We start from the raw sequence: 19385 nt of genomic DNA on the forward strand, positions 1-19385 counted from the left end.
TCCTTCTGGGAAGACCCAACTAGGCATGCTTCCTCTTCAGAAAAGCCTCTGTCCCAGGGCTGGACTATGACCCAACCTTGGTGTCAAGTTCCTATTCATTAAGTTATGGTGCAGAACCCCAAACTCTGACAAAACCATCTCCCATGTCATCTCCTCCTACCATATTCCCCTATTAGATATGCCCTACATGATCAGGGAATTTCTCTTTTAGAACTGAGTTTGGATCCAAAGAGATAGACTCTGTTCGTGCCAAGTTTCTGCACTCTATGGCTCCATCCATGCATTCTGGGTAGAAATAATTTATTATACAAGGAGCATCCCCGTCAATTCATGGTGCTCACATATTTTTAAAAATAGAAGAAACATTGGGCATCATCTCATTATTTCAATAATTAAGAGCTCTAGAATTGATCACACTTTTTTCATTGGTAGGAGGTGGAACATTGGAGAAAAATCTAAAACCCAGCAAGAATAAAGGAAAGACTTATGGCTGAGTGTAGGTAAACCTATTGGTTTAGATTAGCCCTCAGGGATAACTTTAACTTTATCTCCTAAATTTTTTTCCAGTGTTACTGAGATATAATTGACATACAGCACTGTATAAGCTTAATGTGTATAGCATAATGACTTGATTTACATATATTGTGAAATGATTACCATAATAAGTGTAGTTAACATCTCATATAGATACCAAAGCAAAAAAAATTGCTTTTTTTCCTTGTGATGAAAACTCTTAGGATTTACTCTCAACTTTCAAATAGACCATATAGCAGTGATAACTATAATCATCATGTTGTACATTACATCTCCAGTTCTTATTTCTTTTATAACCAGAAGTTCATTTTTCTAAGGCTAATAGTCCATCTGTACACCCAGGCAGTTAGTTACCAGTTTCTTAGGGAGAGAACCAGCATCAGCAGTCTGTGGTTATGGAATTAGTGTAACTTCACGTGGGTAGATGGTGTATGAAACACTAACACTTGTTTCCCATCCTACCCACTCAGCCTGTACTTCATCATATTCATTCACTTGTACTCTTTTTCCTTCCTCTCCCAAAAACTAAACAAAGCCTCTCTGAGTTAGGAAAGAGGAAGGAGAGGGGAACTGGAGCATAGGCAAGAGAATTAGACCCTGGTGAGATTGATGAGGTGGGCAAGAGTTGGGGAAACAATAGAATCCCAGATAGGCTTAGCAAACCAGGGGCAGAAGATACTTTTGATCAATACCAGGAATGGGGGGCAGAAAAGTGAGCAAGATCTTAGGATCCTATACCCTTCTTCTCAACACCTTTCCAGGTAAAATGCAGGATGATGTTAGGGTGGGTCTAAGAAGAAAGGGCCTGAGACCAATCTGATATGTGTGTGTCTCTCTCTGCATTAAGAGCATCCTTGGAGAATGAAAGAGGGTCAGCAGCCCCAAAGCCCACAGTATGAGGAAGATGCAGTACATACAGCCTGTTGACCAGGACACAGACATCACAGCATACTCCAGCTGGGAGAGATGTCCGTGACCACGGACCAGAGCCACCTCTGATGCCAGAATCCAACCTCGGCCAGAATTTAGGTGTACTCTGAAGAGACCTTAAAAAGATGGAGGGAATCATGAACTGATTTATTTTTAACCTGAAAATGATGGCACTTTCTCAGAAATAACTAAGATTTTGCTTTCTGCCGTTTGGTGAAAATGGGGCTCAGTAACCAGGTTGAGTAATAGAAAACAGTTGCTTTTTCTTTGCACACCTGATTTCATAGCTGCTAAACTCAGTCACTCATGTAAGGTACAGTGCTACGTGTTTTTTGGGAATCTATAAAGTACACTGAGTGTGGACTGAGGCCTACCCAGAGGCACAAACATCACTTAGATGCTCTGACCAAGTTTCTGTTTTCACTACAACCGTTTTTTTGTTTGTTTGTTTGTTTATCTGTTTGTTTTTCTGGTCACAACTGTCACCAAGGAAAGGCCTGCTGGGGGGAGAAAAGGGAGCATAACTTTTGAGTACAAGAAAGCAGTTCCCTGGGCAGATGCAGCAGAATTGGATATGCCAGTGGAAGAGATGAGGCATGAGGAAGTGAAGGTCTCAAAAGAGATGCGGGAGACAGCACCACAGAAGACACAGAATAAGGGTTTGAGAAAAGAGAAGACGTGCAAGTCCTAGACCCAGATATCAGTATCCACAGATCAGGTAGAGAACCCCTCCCTCTGTAATGAGTTCTTTCCTCTACAAAATTTTGGTCCCGCCACACTCCTCAGAGAGCGTTGTGAAGGCTCACATGACCATTTTATAAAGCATTAGAGGCTCCCTCAAAGCACTCTTCCTTGTCCATCTGGCAAACATTACTGTCAAATGCATTGGAAAATTTGTCATATAACCCTTCCATTTTTTTCATCATAAGCACTTCCAAATTGCACACTGCTGTTGTTAGTGACTCACAGGATTCCCGTCTCCTTCATGAAACACAACTTAGTTCTCTCTTTTTTTCCTCTCACTTACTTAGTAAAACCCAATGTCTTTTCATATAAATATGAGAGCCTCTGCCTTCCATTTTTCCTTCCAAACACTTTTTGTTCTTGCAGCCATAGCTGTGTAACTCCATAGTTGATGAAATCATCACAATCTAGACAGTAATTTTTCTGTCTTTGGGATAAGATTTCACTTGATTTAAGAGTCATCTCCTGACCATACTGTAGGTCTGCCTGTAGAGGAATATTATTCTCAAGGATATATTTGTTCCATTCCAACTTTTATGTGATGCTTGGGCTAAATTCATGGTTCCAATTAAAGAAACATGTGCATCAAGGTAGAACACTGAATCAGTAAGTCTTAGTGCTAGAAAAGACAATGGTCATTTAATACAACACCCCCACCCCCAGTTTATAGAGCCAGAAACAAAGCCTTGGAGAGATGAGTGCTTTTCTTTCCAAAGGCCACTCCTTGACTTAGGTGCTGAACCAGGTTTAGAAGCTTGGTGGGCTACAGCCCAGTTTAGAGTTTTTATGCCAGAATATTTTTAATCTTCTCATTTGTCTAGTGCTGTAGATTGTTTGTGTCACCCCCAAAATTCATGTGTTGACATTTTAATCCCCAAAATGATGGTATTAAGAAATGGGAACTTCGGACGAACCAGAGAGGGAGACAAACCGTAAAAGACTCTTAATCTCAGGAAACAAACGGAGGGTTGCTGGAGTGGGGGGTGGGTGGGAGGGATGGGGTGGCTGGGTGATGGACCATTTATAAGCTACCCAGTTTGTGATCTTTCGTTATAGCAATACGACCGGCCAAGACACCCAGTGTGGTGACATTCACCAATATTTCCTTTAAGGCATAAAGGAAGAAGTCAGGCATAGCCGTGTGACTTGTTTTGGCCAATGAAATGTGAGCAGAAGTGAAGTGTGTCACTTCCACTTTAAGAGCCCATGCGTTCCCTCTCTGCTGCCATGGTAACAGGCAACTTAACCAGAGGAGGTTCTACCAGCTGAGGACAATGAAGAGCAGCCCCAGCTGACTCATAAAGGACCTGTAGCACAGTGAGAAATAAACTTTCATGGTTTTAAGTCACTGAGATTTGGAGATTGTTTGTCACTGCAACATCACCTGGCCTCTCCCAATCGAGGAAGCCCGAGCTAAATCCCCATTCCCATGATGCATCTCTGTGCACAAAGACTAAAGAGGGTAAACAATGCAGCACATCAGAACACAACCCCACAAAACATTCCAAATTCCATGTCTCGCCAGCATTCTTTCTTCCTCTTGGCTTATATTAGGGGTGGAGGATGTGGTTCATTACAAAGAATGAGTATTTTGATAGCTTCTCATTCTTGGAACTATTCTGCAGGTAAGTGCCTGGCGGAAATTTTCTCTAGTCGCAGAGTGAAAAACATAATAAATTAGATTATTTTAATAAGTCAGTGCATTATGACCTGAAAATCATCATCCTATACTTACACACATACATGCGCAAAAAACTGGTTTTCCTTGAGACTTTTTATACAGATAATTCTCAGCACTCGACAAGTTTCATAACTTTACAAGCATCACATTAGAGTAAACTGATGCTTTGAAAAAAACCACATCATCAGGTATTTCCAAAGTAACAGTTATAAATTAATGGCAGCTTCTCAAGAAGTAGTAAGAGAGCCTGTGTGACCTTGGGTAAGTCACGTAGCCTCTCTGGACTTCAGTTTCCTCCTCTGTAAAACAAGGAAAATAATAATATCTACTTCCCAGGGTTATCCTGAGAAAGAAGGTGAGTTGTACACATTCTGTCTGGTTCATAGTGCATAATGTTAACTATATTTGAGACATTGAATACTTAGAATAGAAAATAAGATCATCTCAGAACTTTTGCTTTCCAAGAAACTGTGAATTCAGAAATGATTTGGTCCACCAATTGCTGCTTTTTGGGAAAACATGTAAACCCTTGGTTCTGTCTGTCTGGTGAAGGTGTTAACACACTTTTGAAAATGAAGATGGACAGACAAGTAAGTATTGCTAACAGTTTGGGAAATTTTTCCAAGGTCTCTGCTTAGAGCACGCATCCAGATGGGAAAATCTTTAAAGGGCTAGACTCATTTCTACTTTTACCATATTAAATTCTTGGACTTTTGCAGGTTTATAACAAAGCTCAGAAAATGCTAAAGCTCAAAGGAGACTTGAGAGGTGCCAAGGAAATGAAAGATGAGGTAAGACTCCTAACTCTCCTACACACATAGAGTTGAACCTGTGTTACAATGAACTTCTTTTCAAGTTTCATGATTCGAAATTCTAGTAATCAGCATCCCAGCATATCACAAGAGAGATGGGCAGCAGACCATAGTGTTTAAGAGCCAGACTTGAGCTAGGTGGGTCGAGGTCCACATCTAATAGCAGTATAATACTGGGCATGTTACTTACCCTCTCTGAGCTTCCTTTCCCTTACCTAGAAAATATGAATAATTAACACCCATTTCAAAGATTTGCCATGAGGATTAAGTAAGATACCACATGTAAAACACTAGTTCTTGGGACATAGGAAGCAATTAAAGGTTAGTAACTATTGTTGCCAACATTGTCTCTTAATCTAGAATGATATGGAAATGAAGTGTTCTAATTAGTCTAATATTTTGGTCAAACTGTATTTACCTATTCCCTGACTTGTTCCAGAAAGCATTTAAGGGGGATGTTTAGGTTAGTATAGGATTGTCCCACATGACATATGCTTTTAACAGACCTCCTATCAAGAGCTGAACACTTTCTAAAAGAGGTGTTTTCGCTTCTTTCCTGCTGGATTACTGGAGGGAGCTGTACAGGATTTGCTGCATGTTCTGCAGGGAACAAGGATCTGGTATGGATTTTCTAGAAGGGCATTTCTTAATTCAGTTGGTCTCTTTGGACCACTTTTGATGTGCCAGGCATTGTTCTAGAGGCTGAGGATAAAACAATGAACAAAACAGAGAAAGATCCATGTTCTTGTGGAGCTTACTTTCTACAAAATAATTTCTCCCAAAGATATGATGGAGAAAAGTATGTAGCAACTGCCCAAGTGCCAATAAAAATCAGCCCATATTCCATATGTGGCTGACCACTGCCATATGCCATGTGTATCCTAAACTATATATTTATGCAGTGTGCCAATTTTTAAGAATTTAGAACACAATAAAATATACTCATTCTTCACTAGATGAACAAAATTGGTTCCAACATTTTTGCTCACAGGCAAAACCTTGTATAAGTGTCCATTAATTCCCATTATAAGTAATCAAAAACTGCAATGTTTCTATCAATGGAAAAGTAAACTCAGGAATCAAGTTAGTAATATTGATAACAGTGCTTGAAATTACTGTAGATAACTAACTATAAACTCTTGTTACACAAGTAAAATGTAGAAATTCCTGAAGCAATAATAATTTTTAAGCTTTTATGCTTTTTAAAACATACTTCTCCCAAGAAATTGAAACATGCCGAATGGTAGTGGTGGTTAAAAGTGGTTTTCCATTGTTTGTTAAAGATTTGTCTTTATCCTCAGATAAAAAAAGATAATATTCCAAAGATGATGATCTTTATGGTGATGTTGGTTGACTCCAAAATTACTCTGGAAACCACCACCCAAGCTTTCTTGTTCAAGTGCCAAATCCTTGATGGACTGCTGCCATCTTAAATCTTTGTAACGCTCTTGACTTCTGAGAGTGCTTCTGAATCACAAGCCTCGGTTTAACATCCGCTTCTTCCAAGAAGAAGCACGAGACTATCTGTCAATACTTTAAAGTCTAGAGCAAAATTTCTATCTTTGGAAATGTATGTTCAAGAAGACATCCTCTTTGAAAAAGACCCATCAGATCAGTACAGAAAATTTGCTTCAGTAAACAATCTATTTTCCAATAACTATCGTGATTGCAACTGCAGTACCAGAACTCACCATTTTGCCTGAAGTTGGTAGCTGCTGCTGATGTCACATGCCTTCAACCAGTGACCAGGTCCCAACCTCACATAAGCAAAACTGGGGTATCTAAGTTCATGGCTTACATAAGTGAAAACTCACCTAGCAGCAGAGGCTTGTGATTTCAGCCATCGTTAATGACTTCAGATCTAGGACAGGATCAGATGGTGCCTCGGGGTCAGCATTATGACTCTCAGCTCCTCTCATGCCCCAGTACTGGTTACAGAGCTTTGATTGATGAAATGTCAGATTAAATCAATTCCTGCCGCATATTGATACTCAAAAGGCATCTGCCTGGAATTTAGCCTTCATAAAGTAGACAGGATTAGAAATAGTGTACAGTGACCTCTGTGCAAGATATTAGCAAGAAATTAGGTTTACTGGAACCTCAGAAACACTTGCCTTTCTGGAGTTCTGAGGTGAGCACATCCTCTTCTTACAACTACCTACGGTAAAAAATACTTTGTTGTGCATGGGAGTCACCTCATTGCTCTCCCGGCATTTTCACCATTTTCACGCCTGTTCTGATGAATAAAAACCCCTGTATGATTTGGACTTTTGGAGTGAATGGTTAGGTTTTGATTTGAAAAGCAAATTTCATTTGACATCCAATAAAACACATTTGTTATTCAACTGGTTTACAGAATCCTCAAAGAAAGAATTATTTATTCCAAGCCTCTTGTTTTCTGAATGAAGCAATTGCCTCAGAGACTCTGAGTCAATGCTAATGTCCAAATTAGATGAGATCATCTACATTAAATATCCAATTCTGAAGTCCTTTTGGTGCATTAGGATGGGACCAAGCAGGCTTCTGCTCAGAAGACATCTAAAACTAGAGGGAAAAGGGTTTTTTATTGGCCTGACAGAAAGAGGGCATTTAGCTTTTAAGTTGGGGAGGCTCAAGTTGTATATCATTGCCACTTTGTTAATGAGTCCACAGTGTGCCAGCCTCCCTATGGAACAATCTGGTGACATGGTCCTCACTTTAAGATGCATATATTCAGTATTAAGGCAAGAGGATAGAACATTTGACACTTCCATGGAGCAGGCATTGTATTGTCACCTAATCTGCTCATAGATGCCAAAGAAAAAGTCCTGTGGTGAGAGAGGAGAAGATCCCTAGGGTCCCAATCCTCAGAGAGCCTCTAGTCCCTATTCCCAGTGTGGCAGCAATGAGAACAGGAATTTAAAGCACTAGAATCAAATTGCTGCTTCTTGTCGGGTCAAGGATTTTGTTTTCTAGTTAGAAAACAGTGTCCATACACCATTTTTCTTTTTTAGCTGCTCTACACACATTTTCTTAAGAGAGTCCCTGGGAAATTGTAGTAATGGTAATTACATGCTTGGGGCAGTTGACATCCACTGTTATTTTTCTGAAAGTGAGGAACAAGGGATGGGAGCAAGAGAGAAAGAGAGAGAGTTTTGAGATAATGAAATCCTTTTAATGACAGAGCCATGCCGTTAACCTAATTAAACTGTAAAGTGGTAAAAAAAAAAAAAAAAATCCAGGTACTAAATGGAAATGAAGAAATAAATCAGCTGAGACAGCAGCACTTCTGGGAAACCTTCTGAATTCCGAATACTCTGACATTGCAGTGTCTGATTCTCGTGGTTATCCTCTGGCCCCCCTCGGCCTTGTGCAGAGGTCTCTTAAACTGACCTGTCCAGTAAGGCTTGATTTACGATGTCCATATCAGGTCTCCAGCTCCCCTGGGAATGAGGGTTATGTAGCTCATATATTTAAGAAGCCAAAGCAATCAGTGGGGTATGGTGGCAGATCACTGGCTACATGGTCAGGAGAGCAGAACTCTCCTCATTCTGCTGCTAACCAGCTATAGGACCTTGGGCATTGTCGTTTGGATTACTTTCGCATTTCTGTGCACCCGTGTCTTCTGTGTGCTTTTGCACCTGAAACTCTCTTAGAAGAATTGTCCTTGGGCTATTGGGGTCACTTTGCTCATAGGAGCAGAGAGCTGGAAGTCCCTTGGGAGCTTATATCCCACGGGGCAGCCCTTAGCTACTGACTGACTGATAATGAGTCTGACAGCCCAGCTTTTGCAACTAATCAAGACAAACTCTGAGGTATAACTTATATGCCAGAGTTCCCTGTGGGATCAGGCTGAAGCTACTGCCTGCAGGACTTTGTCTGAAATCATGCCCTCCGTTGGTTTCGCCCTCTTTCCTGTCCTGCTTCCTCCACTTCCTTGTTGACTTCTCTCAGGAGTGCTTCTTTAATAGGTGTCGGGAATCCCCACCAAAGAGCCTGCTCTGGATAATCTAACATAAGGCAAGCATCTACCATACAAACAGCAGCCTCAGTTCCAGCATCTAAAACTCAGTGGTGGTAGGACCTGTCCTCTTGAGTGTTATGAAGAATCTGCACAGTAATGGGATTAAACCATCGGACAGGTTCACAATGTCTTTTCATACCGTTGCCACCCACAACACTGGGAGTGGAAGGTGGCATCCTAGTGTGACGGGGCACCCACTTTCTTACCACAGCCTCCACCTCCAACCCCACCCAAGTTGCTATGCTCCACACTCTCTATTTTGATCTCGATCATTAATTTCCATTCTGACCTAGGGGTAATTAGCTAATCTTTTTCACTTGTAATCAAAGGCAGATTATTTTATGCAATCAGCCCAGGGGTTTTATTTTTATTCTCCTTGGTGTACATCTCCACAGAAAAACACTAGGTTTACAGGTAAGGGAGGTCTTTTGGTTTAGTGAATAGAAGAGAAAGTTAAGACACTTCAGAACCCGCATCAGCTCCATCACTGATTCACTATAGTCCTGACAAGTTCATTTGACATTTCACTATGTTCATTTCATCAGTGGCAGAGCCATTAATATTTATAGACAGTCCGCTAGGTGCCTGGAATTATTCTAGGTACTGACTTCCTCTTGGAAAACAGGGGAAATGTCTGCGATGTACCCACAGCGGTGGGTGAAGATTAATTAATGTAAATAAGTAATTGTCTGAATAATGCAGAGCACTCAGACACCTCGCAAATGGATATTGTGTAAATGTTATACTGGATGAGTAATAACAGCTAAGAGTTGATGGACAAATTTCCAGCAAATTTAAGTCTCTGTCAACCAGTTAAGTGAACGAAAGTAAGCACTTTCTTGATAGTTTATAATTGATGCTTTTGTTTTTCTGACTGCCTAGGCGGGGGAGAGAGACAGAGAAGTGAGCAGCCTGAACAACAAGCTCTTGAGCCTGCAAGCTGACATCAGAAATCTGCACGATGTCTGCAAGAGACAGGGGAAGACCTTGCAGGAGAATCAGCTCTGCGTGGAGGAGGCGATGATGAGCGGCAACCACGTAAGGGATTCAGCAGCTGCTACCCACCTCTGCTCCTTCAACTTCCACCTCTGTTCCCTTGGGGAGGAACAGTAATAGAAAATTCTTCCACTAGTCATTCAAGAGCATTTATTGAGCAGGCAATGAGAGAGAATTAAACACACGGACCCTATAACACACACACACACACACACACACACACATGCACACACACGCACACACACACACGAAAACCCGTCATCCCTGCCCTCAGGAATTTTCCATTTAGCTGTCTCCAAGGTCATCTACATTTGTGGCCCTGTCTTTTCCTTATCTGGCCTTTCACACCTGGATTTGCAGCACCTGAGGCCCATTGCCCTGAAAAGACCAAATCATAGTTATACAAGGAGAGTAGCATCTCCTAATGGATTTTAGACAAACTTCTAAGTCAACCATGAAAATAACAACTGTCCCACTTGCTCAGAGTTGTCACTGCTCATCAGTGCAGCAGGTGATCTTTGTTGCCCTGTTGGCAGCTCTCTGCCTACAAGCTTTCCTTCTGGATGCAGGAACCCAATCACTGGACAAGCTCAAATGGGAAATGGCTAATGCCCCCAAAAGCAGCCCTCTACCAACGACTGATGGTGAGGTGGTTATATAACCTCTCACTCTTGCTCCTCAGCCAGAGAACCCTGCAGGCATGCCCTTTGCTCTATCATGGCATTCCTCAACAGGATCCTGCACCAGATGCCCACTGTGGGAACTAGCTTGATAACACGCCTTTCTGCAGCTCCCTTCCTTTCCTTGTCTCATTTCTCCACCAGCCTACCTGAGTTTCCTGAGATCACTTCCCACATAAACTCCTGCTTGACACTCCATCACCTATCCAGAGGTGTGCCAGCCAAGACACTCAGTGACCCTTGTCCTGCGCATGTATAAACAATGGCATTGATCATCCTCTCCTGGCACGATCATCTTTTTTGAACTAATACTTACCTGTAGGATAGGCAGTTCATCAGCTGAGGCAATTTCATTTCAGCCTGAGGTTTTCTCTCTGTGGAAACTCTAGTGCTAATGTCTTTAAACCAGTCTCTAAATGTATCCCCATAAGCAGAGGAGCCAGCTGGGAAATATCTTCCCCATAGCTCTCTCAAAACTTGGCGTTGGCAAGAATGCCTTACTTGCAGTCTTCATTTCCTTTTCGGGACTTGAGACCTTGGCAAATATGAAGCAGGAACCGGTTGCACATACCTGTCGCCAGACCCCCAAGTTAGCCTCAGCTGCTGTGTAAGACTCCACTATGTTCCACATTTGTGGTCAAGGATCTGGTCTCTCTTAATTGTGTCTGTTAGAGTTCTTCCAGGACTTACACCTCCCTATAGAAACCACAGATTGGTTTTCTGCAATGCCCTAAAAATGCTACCAACAAAGCAATTCTACCTTATCTTACTGAGTGTTACTGTCATTTCACCAGGAGGTCACAAACATGGAAAAATCCCTTGGTTTTCCTCAATGGATCTCAGGAAGAATATTATCATAATTTATTTCTTTCTAAATATTAACATTTAGGGTATTTTCACCATTGCTGTCCAAGTTTATTTATTCCCCCAGTCAGGGAAAGCCATGTAGCTTATAAATGTACCTAGCAACTTGGAGGAAGAAAGGTATTAAATCACATTTTATTATTCTAATTGCCTAGAAGAAGGTCTAACAGCTTGAAATAAGCTTTAAAACAGGCTCTTTTTTTCCTAGCACTTAGTGCAGAATTTAAATTGCAGACTACGCATACAAATATACAGTTAGATGTAGACTTACACTCACCCGCTCAGAAAATCCCTGCAAAATCTTCCCTCTACAAGGAAATGTAATATGGGAACAGAGGGGAAACCTGAGACTTTCTGAAATTTTTGACTAATATCTAACAAGGATCTGGAGAAATGAGCCAGAGGTCATAGTTCAGAACTACAGTTAGGAGAGAAAACTAAAATACTACATCAGATATTATGTGTAAGTACAGGGATGGCAGGCGGGGGGTGGGTAACCTTGTAAATCAAGAATATGTTATGCTCTGAGTCCTGGAAGGCACGGAAGCAACATCACCATGTCATTGTCCAAGTCAACCATGGTTCTGGGTTACTGGGATGTTCGCAGGCTGGCGCACACCATCCGCATGCTCCTAGAGTTCACCAATACATCCTTATAAGGAGAAACAGTACACGTGCAGGGAAGTTCCCAACTATGATAGAAGCCAATGGCTGGGTGTGAAATTCTAGCTCGACCTGGACTTCCCTAACCTGCCCTACCTCATGGATGGTAAGAACAAGATCACCCAGAGCAATGCTATCCTGCGCTATATCGCTCACAAGCACAATATGTGTGGCGAGACTGAAGAAGAACAGATTCGAGTGGACATCATGGAGAACCAAATAATGGATTTCCGCACACAGCTGATACCACTGTGCTATAGCCCTGACCTTGACAAACTGAAGCCTCGGTACTTGGAACAGTTACCTGGACAACTGAAACAGTTCTCCTTATTCCTGGGGAAATCCTCATGGTTTGCAGGGAAAAAGCTCACCTTTGTGGATTTCCTCACCTATGATGTCTTAGATCAGAACCGTATGTTTGAGCCCAAGTACCTGGATGAATTTCCAAATCTGAAGGCTTTCATGTGCTGTTTTGAGGCTTTGGAGAAGATCGCTACCTACATGCAGTCTGACTGCTTCCTGAAGATGACCGTCAACAATAAGATAGCCCAGTGGGGAAACAAGAGAATACGCTGAGCAGGAGGTGGACTTGCTCTGCTTGTTTTATTCCATCCTGTCCCTAGGGGGCATGTACTCTCTCTTCTCTGCTCTTTTCAATAAATAGCATTTAGGCTAAAAAAAGAAAAAAAGAAAGAATATGTTATGCTCCAAAACCCAGGAACAGAGATAGGACGAGAGCAAAGCAAATGAGGCACTAGGGTGCAACATTTACAGGGTACTCAGTCCTCATGTGCCCGCCCTGCGCTTGCCCCACCCTGAGACAGAATTCCTCCTTAAAATTTGCACCTCACTTGCCCCACTGTAGTCCTGACCCTGCTCAGGAACCAAAAGAGTACCTCTACTAAAGTGAAAGGAGAAAAGAACAGCAGCACTATCATAATAAAAGGATGATCAAATTAGAAAAAGAAGGGTCTCTCTGAGCAGTTACCCAGACCCCTTTGGCCCTGATGGTGGCATGGGGAGAAGGCCCTGATATTTAGTAGAGCCCAGATTGTCAAACTCATCTTTGAAGTAGATGAAGGACACTATTCTTAGCATAAAATTATGTAAAGAAGTGTGAGTTCTGAAGATAAAAGTAACTAGTCAAGTATGGGTTAATACATCCTTGATGGAAATTATGACACAGAAATATCACTTTGAGTCATTGGGAATGAAAATAAAATTTTAAGTGGAACTGCTAAATGCAATGTGGGATCTGGGATTGGATCCTAGAACAGAAAAAAAAACAAACATTAATGGAAAAACTGATAAAATCCAAATGAAGATGTAGGTTAGGTAATAGCAACCTACCAATGTTAATTTCCTAGTGGGACAAATGTACCACGATTATGTAAAATGTTAATCTTAGGGAAAGATGGGTGAAGAGCGTATGGAAACTCTATATACTACTGCAATTTTTCTGTAAATCTAAAATTATTCCAAAATAAGGGGTTTCTTTTTTTCTTTAAAGGGACTCTCTGGTAAGCAGAGATCACAGACAAGAAAAATGTCTATGCCATGAAGATGTAACCAAAAGAAATGCATGTCACTTAACACCCAGTTCTACACTCTACCAAAACAAGAAATGTACTTTGTAGAGGATATAAAAAGTAACTGATAGACCTATCTAGTGATAAAAGGCTAAACCAGGGTTACAGGGAAAATATCTCACTTAACACCTCAAAGATAGGGAAAGAAGTTCGTGACAATGGGGAAAAATGAGACTTTCAGTTCTTAAATGAAGAGGAAAATCAGTAGGGATCCAGTTACCAGAGCAATGCCAACCTGAAACAGAAGAGAGTTAGTGCAAACTAGAATAGGGAATAAAATGGTTAAAAAGTATTTTGAAAAGCCGGCTTTAGGCAAATCAGCAGGACCTGACGACATACTTTGAAGAGTACTTAAGGAATTGTCAGGTGTTATTACATAGCTGCTAGCGATTATTTTTGAGAACTCAAGAGGATAAAGAAAGTCCCTGTAGACTGAAAAAAGGTAAATGAAGTGCTCATCTTTTTAAAAAGGGAAAAAGGACAATCCTGGTAATTATAGACCTGTCAGCTTAACTTCAATATCAGGGAAAATATAGAACTTAACATCAATCAATTAGCATCAACTTGAAAAGCACAAAGTATTGGGTAGAAACCAAAGTGATTTCTCAAAAGGCAAATCATGCCAGGCCAATTAATTTCCTTCTGTGATCAAGTAGCCACATAGGCAAGGAAAGAGCAATAGCTATAATCTCTTTGACCATAAGTAGGGCTGAAAAATTGACTAAATATGGGAACAGGTTCCTACTGGTGGCCAGTGCTCTCCATTTTTTGAGAGAGCTGAGGCCTGGATAGAAATCTATCTGAGAAACATGGTGGACCACACAACCTCCAGAATCATGTCCAACTGTGGATGGTCACTCTAAGAACTAATCTCACTTCTGGAAGAATACTTCCAACTTTCTCATTTTCTCCAAATCTCAGTTTAAAGGCCAAAGCAGAATCTAATAAAATGTCTGTCTTCACTAGAAAGAAAACTTTAAAAAAGAAAGACAAAGAAGTAAATAGGAAATATATTGATGCCTTTATCACACTGCTCTCTGGCACATATATGAGTGAAATGTAGGCTTAATCCATAGCATGTCGTTTTCTATTCATTTAGAATTAAGAAAAATAATCTTTTGAATACTTAAGGATAAATAAGTAGAAATTTAATAGGTCTCAAATAAGTCTAGGCATTTCTCCAAGACTTTGAAACTTGATTCCTCTAAACCCATAGGTGCCTATAGTGTACAAATGTTTAAAAGTCTCATCCAAGGAAACTCAAGTTTCTCTGCATATATGAGCAGTTCTTGGATATTTGTAACCAGACAAATTTGGTCAGGCGCTATGTTTGCCCTGTACTGGAAGATTTGGATGAGCTCACATCATCTGATTTGTCTATCATGTTACTTCAAACCAGAATTAAACCCAAAACATTCAACATGACCTCTGGGGAAGAGAAGTTACTAACAGTTCACCAGTATCACTGACAGGTTGCTAAGCTTTATACACACAGGAAAAGGCATGTATCTTTTAAGCCAAAGAACGATTATGAACACACCTAAGAATAGATGATGTACCACATACTAGAAGGGGAAGCCCTAAAGAAAGGGTTTGGCTTAAAAACAAAAAAACAAAACAAAACAAAAAATGGCGCTTCTTTCATTCTTTTGTATAATGAAGAGAAAACAGGGACATGAAAATAAGGTGAAGCTAAGAAAGAATGAAAAATAGACCACAGTTAGTTTTCAACTGAGTCAATTAGTTAAATTGTCAGAGATCAAGTCAACTTCAACAAAGCCAAGAAAAACAGAATTTGGGCACAATTTGATAAGGATTCTGCTTCACTAAAATAAGTCCTCTGAATTAACCCTACCCCACGATGTTCACTCCTTTGCTTTAGTTCTAACCACATTAGGTATTCATTCTTGACCATGTCTTTTTCCTAGTAGCTTCCCACCTCCCAGCTTACCTGTATAGTCAGAACTCTTGGGCTGTTGAGAACATCCCCCTATACCTGTATGTGTGCATGAACACCCACACATATGCCACTCCCAAGTCCCTTCATGGATGAGTTGTGAGAATAGCAACATTCTTACCTTGAAAAGAATGAGAACACTTAACTAAAAACATTTAATATAAATGTTGGCAATTATAGCTGCACAGAGTAAATACAAAATTCAGCACTGTTTGGCTTAAGAAAGAAATATCATTAACCTCCCTCCAGCCACATACATCAGATATTCAGGCCAAGAGTTCAGCTTGTCTTTGCCTAGGATTTCTTGCTGATGACCATAGTGGTCCATTTTAAGTCTTCTCATTGAGAATGAGCTGACACAATCAGCTGTTGTCTTTCTGGTTTGGAGCTGGGCTGAGCCTCCCTTATCTTACCTGAGCCACCCCCCCTCACTCTCACTAGAGAAGATTTTCCCTCTTTGCAGTCCCAGCTCTCACAGAATTACTCTAATTAAAATTCTATCTTCAGTTACTCAGACCAAAACCTTGGAGTCATCCTGCCTTGGATGACCATCATTTCCCACGATCCCACATCTAACACAGCCGCCTATCCCATGAGATCTACTTTTAAAATATATCCATGATCCAGCCATTTCTCCCAACTTCCAACTTGGTCCATGCCCCCATCCCTTCTTGCCTGGATTCTTGCAGCAGCCTCCTTGCTGGTCTCTCTGCTTTCATCTTTGCCCACCTATAGTTGATTTTCAGTAGAACAGCCAGCGTGTCCTTTGTAAGAGCTAAAGGACATCATTTCACTTGTCTGTTCAGTAACCTCCAGTGTCCTTTTATCCCACTGAAAGGGAAAGTTAAGGTCTTTAGAATGGCCTACATGGCTCTAAAGGAGCTCACCTCCCTTTCCTTTCTCACCTCATCTGGTACCACTCTCCCCCTTACTCTCTGTGCTCCAGCCAGAACAAAGTGGTTCCTCAGACACCACTGGGCACTCCAGGCCCTAGCACTTGCTATTATCTCTCCCTGGAGTGTTCCTGCTGTAGAGAGTGTCTTCTGTGTCTGCAAACTCCATGAAAATACTTAAATCAATATTACAGCTGCCTCCATGCAAGCATTCCTCGTCTCCCTCCCCTGCTTTACTCTCCTCCATAGCGCTTTTTCCTTTTAATACACTACATAATTTACTTATTTAACTTGCTGCCTCCCACATCCCCATAGATGCAAACTGCATGAAGACAGGGATTCTGTCTGTTTTATACACTTCTATATCCCCATTACCTACTACAGTGCCTGACACACAGTAGGTGCACCGTGATGTTTGCTAAACAAATTAATTAAAGGAAAATATCACATCCATAAATGGCTACTATGTTAATGCTCATAGCAGCAATATTCATGATAGCCAAAAACTGAAACAATCCAAATGTCCATCAACTGGTGAACAGATAAACAAAATATGGTATATTCAAACTATTCAGCAATAAAAAAGAACAAAATACTGATTCTTGCTATAGCTTGGATGAACCTTAAAACATTATGCTAAGTTAAAGAAGCCAGACACTAAAGATGACGTATTATACAATTTCATTTATATGAAATGTCTGGAAAGGGCAAACCCATAGAGGCAGAAAGCAGATTAGTGGTTGCCTGGAGCTGGGGTAGGAACAAGAGTGACAAATGGGCGAGAGGGAATTTTTTTGAGGCGATGGAAATGTTGTAAAACCGGATTCTAATAATGGTTGCACAACTCCATAAATTTTCTACAAATCATTGAACTATATACTTAACAGTGGTTAAATTTTATGATATACAAAGTATACCTCAATAAAACTAAAAAAAAGTTAATTTTTAGAAAGTTTGAAAGTACTGTTAATGAGGCCAAGGCCACAAGCTCAAATTTTGGGGAGCCAGTGAGATTACCTATTCTCTATTTAAGTTCCTACTTTCCTTTGATACCTAACTGTGTATAAACCTTTAGTCTAGATCCTATAGAGGTGGACATGGCCCCTGACCTCCAGGGGTTTATAATCTAATTAGAAGATAAGACACACAGAGGTCACTGCAACGCAAAGCAGAATATGAATTGCCATATTAAAGACATGCCAATAAATGTAGTATTGGTGCAAAGATGGCTTTGCAGGGAAAACAGGAAGGAGAGCAAAAATTGGACAGGATTTTAAAGAATAAGTAAGAGGATAATAAGCAGAGAGGGGAATTAAGGAATGCCCATGGGCCACCCCTCTTCATCCACCTCTCTTTCACATGTCATCAGGGATGTTAGGCAAGAAAATATAGAAACTTCAGTGCAAAGACCTCACTCAGGGATGTATCCTACCAGCAGCATACCTGATACAAAGTAGGTTCTCAACATATGTTTATTGAATGAATGAATGAAAATGTAATGGGTATGAATGAAAATGAAAATGGGTCTAGCAGCATTTCAAGTTGATTGTGGATTGGCAGGAAGAGATCTCTCTCTTCTCTCTCTCTCTCTCTCTCTCTCTCTCTCTCTCACACACACACACACACACACACACACACACATTCAGCATCTACAAGGTCACATCTTCCTTCAGGAGGAGACAACAGAGTCAGTGCCCAGATATGCCTGAATAATCTCTGCCTGCCATTTCCCAACCCCCCAGAAAGCTGTTTCCCCAAGAGCACACCCAAGAGTTTATCCTTTTATCTAAGTGTAAATCAAGTTTAGTCCAAGAACTCTGACCAGAAATCCATTGTGTTCTAGATCAGTTGGGTTATCTTTAATTGTGAAGACAAAAAAAAAAAAAAAAAAACTCATATTATTGTGTGTATCTTTATATAACTTTCTAGGTCCTTTAGGTGTATGTTTTTTCTTCTGGCCTAAATAATATGAATGGTAGATCTAACTAGTAGGAAAGAACTAGGATTTTTTTGTTCTTTCCAAATCGTCCTTACAGGATGGAAATCCAAAATGATGTTTCATTGTAGATAGAGTGACATATTTACTAAGTGCCCTGTGGATAAAAGGATGGATAGATGGTTGTCAATGGTTGAACAAATGAAAAAATCAAAGAATGAATGTATACTTAGTGACAACCTAAAGTTTTTTTCCCATATATTCTATCTCAATTGCAGAATAAGAAACAAGCATTAGCATTCGAGGAGTCACGGATGGAGTTTGAGCCCAGTAAACAGTGCCATCTGAGACAACTCCAACAACTCAAGAAAAAATTGCTAGCTCTTCAGCAAGAACTGGAGTTTCGCACTGAGGAGTTGCAGACTTCTTACTGTTCCCTCCTGCAGTATCAGTCTGTCCTAGAGAAGCAGACTTCTGACCTGGTTCTTCTCCACCATCACTGCAAACTGAAAGAAGATGAGGTATTGATAGACTAACTATGGAAATGTCTCATATGCCCATGTACCTACAGAAATCAGGCCACACCTACTAGAAAGCAGACACTGGCCTTACAGAGGAGAGCTTCTCAACATCTTGAGCAGGTTTTATCAACTTTCCCTCTTTAATTCTTAATCTTTCTGAAGCCGAACAGAGGGAACTAAAGAGAATGGCATAATTGGGTGAGAGCTCCAGTATCAATATATGTGGGACATGTGATGTTTGTGTCTTTGTGTGTGTGGTATGCATATAGGTCCATCATTTCCATCCTATTATCATTGCAATTTAAATGCAAAAGACTCTAGGTCTCTGAGGGTTATAAAAAAAAGGTATAAAGTCCATTAAATGAAGCATTTTTAGAAAAATCAGATTTTGATAATATAAAAATTCCTAGCACTTGGATAGCTGATAAGATAACCAGACATTGAGTCTCAGTCGATCTTTGAGAGTACGAGATCAGTCATTTTTTTCAGGCTGGAGTTTTAGATCAAATAGACTTAGGTATATTTTGGACATTCATTGCCATCCGTGTCCCAAGATAGTACTATTTTTAAACCAGAAAGAGC

At 40.6% G+C, this 19385-nt stretch overlaps 1 protein-coding gene and 1 pseudogene across 1 annotated transcript in view; both read left to right on the forward strand.

The window, feature by feature from the left end:
• The first annotated feature begins 4614 nt into the window (after positions 1 to 4614).
• The window catches only part of PMFBP1 (polyamine modulated factor 1 binding protein 1), a 46803-nt gene continuing 32032 nt past the window's right edge, over positions 4615 to 19385 (forward strand). Inside the window, exons 1-3 of the mRNA XM_088026911.1 lie at positions 4615 to 4680; positions 9587 to 9742; positions 18561 to 18803. Of these exons, the coding sequence (XP_087883037.1) occupies positions 4630 to 4680; positions 9587 to 9742; positions 18561 to 18803 (450 nt within the window). The 5' untranslated portion in view covers positions 4615 to 4629. The remainder of the gene's footprint in view (positions 4681 to 9586; positions 9743 to 18560; positions 18804 to 19385) is intronic.
• LOC114203802 (glutathione S-transferase Mu 3 pseudogene) lies at positions 11802 to 12483 on the forward strand (annotated as a pseudogene).

Source organism: Eumetopias jubatus, unplaced genomic scaffold (assembly GCF_037043125.1).
Source record: "Eumetopias jubatus isolate StellerSeaLion01/CBP00866 unplaced genomic scaffold, mEumJub1_p1.0 scaffold_10, whole genome shotgun sequence".
Classification (NCBI taxonomy): Eukaryota; Metazoa; Chordata; class Mammalia; order Carnivora; family Otariidae; genus Eumetopias; species Eumetopias jubatus.